At 41.0% G+C, this 8,233-nt stretch overlaps 1 protein-coding gene across 1 annotated transcript; it reads right to left on the bottom strand.

Annotated features, from left to right (window-relative positions):
* Positions 1–260: 260 nt before the first annotated feature.
* tprg1l (tumor protein p63 regulated 1-like) lies at positions 261–8,020 on the bottom strand. The gene is made up of 6 exons (XM_058642326.1): positions 7,628–8,020; positions 5,685–5,776; positions 4,164–4,214; positions 3,924–4,049; positions 3,598–3,751; positions 261–1,902 (listed from the first exon to the last, which is right to left on the bottom strand). The coding sequence occupies exons 1-6, from the start codon at positions 7,853–7,855 to the stop codon at positions 1,708–1,710; spliced, it is 846 nt and encodes a 281-aa protein (XP_058498309.1). The 5' UTR covers positions 7,856–8,020; the 3' UTR covers positions 261–1,707.
* Positions 8,021–8,233: the final 213 nt, after the last annotated feature.

The raw sequence follows: 8,233 nt of genomic DNA, 5'->3' as shown, positions 1-8,233 counted from the left end.
GGCCAGGACATCATTTTTAAGCTGCAAATTCTTATTTAATACTGGTATAATTTATTTGTTGACTATGATCAAACTGAAAGGCCAACAAGAACCCAAACAACATATTAGGACTAAATGTACTGTATTCAGATCACGTTATGTGGCTTCAGGGCATTGTCTGTATGTTGTGTTGTCCTATTTAGATAAGAGCACTGTAATCACTGTCACAGTCCTGAGCAGTATGACTTCAATGTATATGGACACTTTCCAACAAACAGAGCTGTGGTCCTGACAAGAAGAACATATAGGCATTTATTAATCACCATTGCAGCTTCTGTGCTACAAGTAGTATAAACAAAAAGTGACCTTCCAATTTGTTTGTGTGTTGTGACTGGAGATAAATAAACATACATAAACATACAGTATTAAGTATTACATAAATAATGTAGATAAAAGTATTTAGTATTTACAATTTATTTTGGCTACTCCTTTTAAAAACATCTGACATGCAAAAACTCAACGTGCAAGAATCATGCACAAGTTTAGACAAGGAAAAGGCGTTCAGAACACAATTATTCATTGGCATTGTTGAGCATGAACATATGGTCTGTTACCTTTGGTAGCACAGTACATGTATAGGGTGCAGCTTTAAAAAAAAAAAATACATCTAATCATATTCACAAGATACATACAGTATTTAGATACTGATACAAAGCTTTGCATGAATTTAATTATGTAACCCATCCGTTGTTATTTTCACTGCAGTTTAATGCAGCTGAATGCAAACGTAGGTCTACCACGTATGCAATTTGAAGAGCTATGACGGCAAATTACAAGCAAAGACAAATTTTACAGGTTTCTTGTTGCATAAAACATTTGTAACTCAAAGTAATTTAAGCTGTAGTAGCTAATGCATCGCTCAATGTGGGATGGCAGATTTCAACACTGAGCAAAGACACGTTTGGCAAATGTAACCACAGAGAGCACAACACTGGCCGACAGGAGGTTAAGTTCATAACATTATATATTAATTTATCATTTAAAAATTCACTGAAAAGTGTTTTTTCTAAATGAAAACTTTGTCAAGCCCAGAGCTTTTTTTTTTAGTGTAACAGACGGTGCAGATCCTGAAACAGTTTCCATATTAGTAACATTTATGACAATAAATATGTGACAAGACCTCAATCCATCAGCTGCTACTCGATTCTACAAAGTTACACTTACAGTCTGAAAAACACAATCCTTCATACACCATATTAATGTTGCAAATATAGGGCACCGTATCACCTCTCCGGACCTTCAACCTTGAAATAACAACCCTAATGTGACTACTCCTCTAATCAGATCTGTCAGAGTTGTTAAACAAGGAGTTGGAGGTTAAATCTAGAATAAGAAATTGAGGTGATGAACTGAAGCAAGCGCCAAGTTCTTTCTCTCCAACTGGTCACACTGGCTTTCACTCCTGAGGGTTCACACAGATATGGCAGTTGTGCGAGCAGCTCTTCATAAAAAAAAAAGCGACTGAGACGACTATGAACAAAACAGAAGACAGTCCATGCAGTGCTGTGCATCATTTACCTTAAGGAGGTCTGGAAATCTCATGGGCTGAACTTACACGCACGATTGTTTGCATGTTACTCTGCAGTGGAGCTACAGCTTCTCTCAAACAACGCAATGTAACACAGACACATTTTGTTAAATTGTGTTGTAATTTAAGTAAACTAGCTTTTAGAAGCCGATCTTGCCTCGGGTCATGGAGTAGCCCAACTTTGCCTCATTGTTGATGAAGGACATGATGCCTAGATATGTCTCAATGAGCAGGGGTCTTTCCAGGATCAGGACACCATTGGCACGTCCAGGGATGGGATGCTCCTTATGGGCTTTCTTCACTGCCTGCACTAGCAGGGTCCTGAAGTTGTCCAGCTATGTGTAGTAGAAAAACAACAACAACATAAAACCAGCTTTACAAACACTTGCCATCCCTTATGTTATTTAGTTCCACTGTATGTACAATTAAAGTGTGTAGAATGAGAGCAACCCTCCTGGATTTGCTAGAAAAGTGCTGAATAATGGATGTGGCTGAGACTTAACAGCCAAAACACAGTCATACCCCAGAAAACCGCCCCAGGAGCTGTTGTTTCCATAAGGGGAAAAACAACTTTAAAATAATAGTTTCTAAAGAAAACCAAGACTGAAGTGATTTGGATTATATGGATGATTAGCGTTCTCTCCTAGCATGAATTTGTGCTGCAAACAGTCTTTATTGTTTTCAGTTGGGCTGTGACTGCTGGAGCTGTTTGCTGCCTTTTGTGCATGAATGAAGTGCAGCACCACTGGCCACCATTGTCTTGTAAAATGAAGCCACAACAAAAAAGTATGTTTATAGCTTTAAAGCTGTAGTTTGTAACATAAAATATAAACTAATGCTCATTACATTCAAACCATTGTCAAATTAGTTTACACAATGGTGATTACACTACAGTGACAGTGACACTTTTTTTTTTTTCACATCAAAGCAAGACTGCAGTGGGGTGGGCAATACTTTTTTTCCAGAGGGCCACACAGACATAAATGAAGCAACCAAAGGGCCATAAATAAAGAAAATTTTAAAAATACAATATTGTAACCACACATATACAATCCCTTTCCTGTGACTATATCTCAAAAAGCTGGTGCGCATGTGTTATTGCGCCTGTTATTTAAATGGCAAATCTGTTGTGAAGGAGATGGAGATCTGCTTGTGTGAGAGGAAGACGTGCAAGCAGAATAAATAAATGTGGGCTGAAAAAGCAGTGTTTAAAAAGAGTAATTTAAGGAACTTTAAAGAAATTCGCCAAAGTCAGGTTCAACAACAAACACTAGAAATCGATAACGATGAGACAGGAGTGCACAGCCTCACATGATGCAAATAATTGTTGCTTTACACTTAAGATGATGCACGGTGTCGGTACTAATGTCCAAGGCACTTTGCTCATTACTTCGATTCTTGGCTAAATCAGCGATGTAACAGAAGTACAGCAGCTGATATGAGTCCTGTAATCTCGCCGTTGAAATCTGAAGGAGGCATCTCATTAATACATGGTCCATGGCCGGTGGACCGAAATTCAACCTGCATGTAACTAATGAGGAAGAGGAGGATGAGAAGCACATCTCTGTGTTTAACAAGCAGAGTGTGCATATGCAGGTGCATATAATGCGCTGTTTAAACAACCAAGAAAAGACTGCGTCAAAGTCAACGGCACAGTGATTTTCTGCTGCCTCAAGATAACAATGCACCAACAATGACAAACAATTGAGCTGTGCAAGAGTCATTCTGAGGTAACCAGTGAGACCAGATAAAAAGGTGGTTTGAGGGCCGGATCTGGCCCCCAGGCCTTATCTTGCCCATGTGTGATCGAAATGAATGTTGAAAGAGAACGATTGGAGTATGAACCTACTGCAGTCGTCCTTTCAGATAGCTCTGCAGGCTCACCTGAGGCTTAGGGTAAGTCTGGGAGGACAGTGACACTAGCAGTGTTTTGGTAAGAGACCTTATATACTGGAGCTTTGAATCCTAACATGTCTTCAAACTGTCAAATTGTTTAGTTTTAATTATTTATTTATTCACAAAGTTTATACCTGGCACAGGGAGGCAACGTTTTCGTCAGCGTGGGACATGGGATGTTCTGTGAAGGTGGCATAGGGCATGTCTGTGGACCAGGGATTCCAGCGGTTTAAGAATGAGGCCCGAGGACGTTTGTCCCACTGGACGCGAATCCCATAGCCCTCTCTCCTGTAAAAACAAAAATAATAACATTATGGACTTTACAACACAGGTTTACACAGGATAAATAAGTCAAGTTAAACTAGGATTTCTAACAAATACAATCACAGCTTCAGTATTTCAGTGATGGTGCTGGAGTGGAGTCCTATTCACATCACTCATCACTCACAAGTTTGCTTACTTGTTCAGGGATTTGGGTGGAAACTCAAATTCGCCCACCGAGATGGTGTCTACAGCATTGAGAGAGATCCTGATGACCTGCTGACACAACAGGTTGATGAAGTCGTACTTGCACACCAGCAGTGACCTGGCCACACAACCAAGAGATGACACATGGTGCAAACAATTGTCAAATGTCATATGCACTATGGAGCAGCATTTCTTCAAAATATGGGTCAGTGAAAAGTACTGTTTGACCTACCTATCTGTTATAAGCACAAGTCTTTCCCTCTCATTGTTCCAGTGGTCGACTCTGTTGAAGTACCACACAAAATAGACAATTAAACATAGCCTAAAATGTTGCTGTAAAAGTACCATAGGCAAGCTCATTGGAAAAACATTTAATTGCAGAGTTTCATATTCAGGATATTAAAATACTAACGTGTTTACACTCAATGACATTTTAATGTGTTTGAAGACAAATGCTCATTGAGACTTCTTTGTTTAAAGGTCCTTTGCAGTGTGGGGAGTTGCTGCAGGTGCCTCAGTAGCAGGCTTTACCACAAGGGAGTCTGTACTCAGAGCAGCTTAGTTGAACAGCTAACAGAAGAACTCTCTCTCTTATTCTCTGAACTGCTCTATGATTGCACAAATGACGCTTTTCCAAAATACAGTTCTAGCACGACTCGATTCTATTTTCCATTCGGGATAGTTTTTTGTTTTTTTAGTACCTGCTCTGGCGAGGTTACAAGCGAGCTGAGCCAATACTAAAATGTGACATTGAAAGACAGCCGGCCACTGATTGGAAGAGGTTGTCCTCACTGAAAGAGTCATGAGCGCGACGTCCAACACAGAAATCAAACCGAACAATGCCAAACTGTAGATCAATTAAAAAAAACTTTATTTTTATCAAATTGAATCTATAACATTTAGCAAGGAAATTTCTTAAAATATCAATATTTAACAGAGTATTCTGGTGTATTTGGGGACAGCACTGCCAAAAGCCGGCGATCGTGAGCCGATTCACAATACGTTCAGACGTATTTTATTTCAGTGTCAGACAGAGTCTGCGCTTCGGTCACACAGGAAGTACTGAACTAATCTTCTGAATTAACCGATTCTAATGATTAAGTACACCGACAACAACTGCTTTGCTTGTCACTAGTTTGTGTGTCACGGCTGCTATGACGACCCCGCCCTCGTTGAGGAGGTACTATGAAGTCACTGGCCAGATCTCCCCTGGCCTAGAAGAGGTACAGAAGTTCAGTTCTCTGTCAGATCGCAGAATGTTGAAAGATTAATATAGGATTGGCAAACGATGTCCTATTACTATCATAATAGGTGCTCCTGTCAAAGCTGTTAGTATGAACAGGAGAATACTAGCTAGTATGAATAACAATATTAAAACAACTACTCTGACAAAGTCATATGAATGTGAGCATGAGGGATGCATTGATCATCTGAGCTATGTGAACTTGTTTGATTATTAGATACTCAAGGCTGTGATATCAGTATTCCTATCCGACATGAAAAAGTGATATCGAGCCATCTCTAATGGTAAGGTCTCAGCCCTACTATGTAAGCTTTAGTACCTTTCTCGATAAATGGGTTTTTTATATAATGATAATAATGAGGATGAGATTACTATTACTACTTATTATTTGTAGCTTTAATGAATATCTGGCTGAAGTTTCTGTTAAGTCCATTTGTGACAGGGAACATTTCAGCGTCATGTTTCAGGCTAATTCTCTAACAGTCACTTGCATGCAGCTGAGACACTTACTCTGCCAGTAACCAGACACTGAGCACCTCTCCGTCCTCAGAAGGCAGCGCCACAGTCCTGATGTCAGTCACCGCCTGCTCAATGGTACCTGGCTGAGATCGGCATCACATCACACATCAGCATCATCTCAGAGTGACGTAAACAGTTTACGGTAACGTCTACATGAGTGAATGTGAGCAAACCTTTGTTTACCACACATTCACTGAGGTGTTGAAGGGAAGATGGTGCATCATCACAAGACACCATCAAAGTATTACCTACAGTTCTCTAATGCATATTATTACAATTACAATTACAGAGATGGAACGATCTGATTAAATTGCTGTCTTTGATATTTTCTACTTTAGTTTTTATGTTTGGTGCCATCTGGTGTGAACTGCTGCCAAACAAAGTGTTGCTGTGTTTTTATATTGCAATGGTAATGAAGTATCTCTATGATCTACAGTATTCAGCTACTTGTGTTTGATTTGAAAACCAATGAAGGTCCAGTGTGTGACATTAAGGAGGGTTTACTTGCAGAAATTGTCTCAGTATTTAATCACTTTACAATAAGTTTGGTTTGTGAAACATTTGTATGTGTACTTAAATGACGTGTTTCGAGCGTTTTGGCTCAGTATGGTACATATTTTTTGAGCATTCTCATTAGGAATAGTTCCAAAATAACCAGCCCCAACCATTCCATTTTTCGGTACGGGTGGAGCTAGACCCACAACAGTCATCTGATTGGGCGGCAGAAAAGCGCCACTCCTTTGCGACCGTGCTTCTTCAACGCCTGCAGTCTATTCTCATACAAAACTTGACATCTTGTTGAGACAAACCGCCACAAACCGAGCAGAAAAAAAACAGCTGCTGGATTGCCCTCCACTGTTGTCTGCTGTTCTGTCATGTTTGATGTCTACACACGGTACAAAGTTACCCTACATATCTCGCTAACACAGCCATCGAGCACAGCCAGACCCCATCTACCAAGTAAAAGTGAGGGCTTTATTGTTCCAAACTGTACTGTACTGTACCAAACCGAACTGTACCATGATGCAAACACCACTAAAGGCAAAGGGGCTTTATGGAGGCCGCCATATTTCTGCAGCAGCCTGATTGGACATCTCAGTGTTGTTTTGCATTTCATTATTACAATGCAATAAAAGGAGAACACCGTTCTGATATGCTAAGGCCCTGTAGTGTATTGACATACTTTGGAAAAAGAAACGTGATCAGATGAGTACTTTTATTCCAATTTGCCGGACCACTATTATGGGGCTTTTCCACTATACAGTTCCAGCACGGCTCGACTCTACTCGGTTTGATATCGTTTTCCTTTACTATAGTACCTCCTCAACATGGGCAGAGTCGTCATAGCAGGGCTGCATGAAACTGCCGTGCTCTGACAAGCAAAGCAGTTGTTTCCGGTGTACTGAATCATTAGAATCCATTAATTAAAAAGATTAGTTCAGTACCTCCTGCATGACCAGAGCACAGTCACTGAACTGAAATATGGCTCGCGATCGCTGGCTTTCGGCAGTGCGGTCACTAAATACATCAAACTCCTCCATTAAACATTGACATTTGAGAAATGTCCTTGCTAAATGTTGTAGCTTAACTCACTTTTTTAAGTCTTTTTAATTGATCTACAGGTCGGCATTGTTCAGTTTGATTACTGTGTCCGACATCGTGCACATGACTCTCGTGGCCGGCAGTCTGTCAACATTACATTTTAGTCTCGGCTTATCTCGCTTGGAACCTCGCCAGAGAAGGTACTAAAGAAGTATCAGGTACCAGGCACTTTAACTAATGGAAAAGCAAAAAAAACAAAAGTAGAGTGGAGTCATGCTGGAACTGTGCAGTGGAAAAGCAGATTCACACACTGGACCTTTAATTGTTCAGCCCGAATGCGCATGTAGTTCTGCGTATATGTGTGTGTGTGGTTTTATGTTAAAGCAACGTACCCTGAACACAAAGTAGTCCTTCACTTTGGCCTGCACTGTTGGATTATGAACATGAAACGGCGTCAGCGTCTGTAACGGGGGGCAGCAGGCCACGGAGGCTCCGTGCCCCAGACTCCGTCCGGCCTCCGGCGGCGTGAAGGCAACCTCGACCCCCTCCTCGGTTTCTGCGGGGTGGAGAACGGCGACACCCGAACTCTCCGGCTCCACCGTGTCGTTCAGCTGGAGCATGGTGCACCACAAACGCTGTCCAAACAGGAGCTTCCCGACGATGTGCGCCGAGTGTTTTACATCAGGCAGCGTCCATGAGAGAATGCGGAGTGACACATTGCGCACGAATGATAATGTTTTGGTTGTGAGAGCTAGAGGAAGTAGAGCGTTTTTGCTTCACTTCCCCTTTTAATTTCCTTATTCTTCTTAAAGGGGCATCGCGTTTTTTTTTTGTTTTTTTTAAACCCAGCGACACAGAAGTATCATTACTCCAGAGACAGGGCGTTCCACAGTACATGAACACGGATTAACACAATCAAATCAGTATCCTGATGATCTTACTTTGCCCAAATGTATCTTAAGTAATTTGAGTTGTATTTGCTCTAATGTGTTTTAGGG

Source organism: Solea solea, chromosome 11 (assembly GCF_958295425.1).
Source record: "Solea solea chromosome 11, fSolSol10.1, whole genome shotgun sequence".
In the NCBI taxonomy this organism is placed as follows: domain Eukaryota; kingdom Metazoa; phylum Chordata; class Actinopteri; order Pleuronectiformes; family Soleidae; genus Solea; species Solea solea.
Note: the sequence above shows the minus strand (reverse complement) of the source record. Positions and strands in the feature narration are given on the sequence as shown.

Coding starts and splice junctions, on each gene's coding strand:
- tprg1l (XM_058642326.1), bottom strand. CDS start 7,855: ATGCTCCAGCTGAACGACACGGTGGAGCCGGAGAGTTCGGGTGTCGCC. Junction 4,050..4,163: donor CTTGTGCTTATAACAGATAG/GTAGGTCAAACA, acceptor TTGTGTGGCCAG/GTCACTGCTGGTGTGCAAGT. Junction 3,752..3,923: donor CCACCCAAATCCCTGAACAA/GTAAGCAAACTT, acceptor TTGTTTTTACAG/GAGAGAGGGCTATGGGATTC.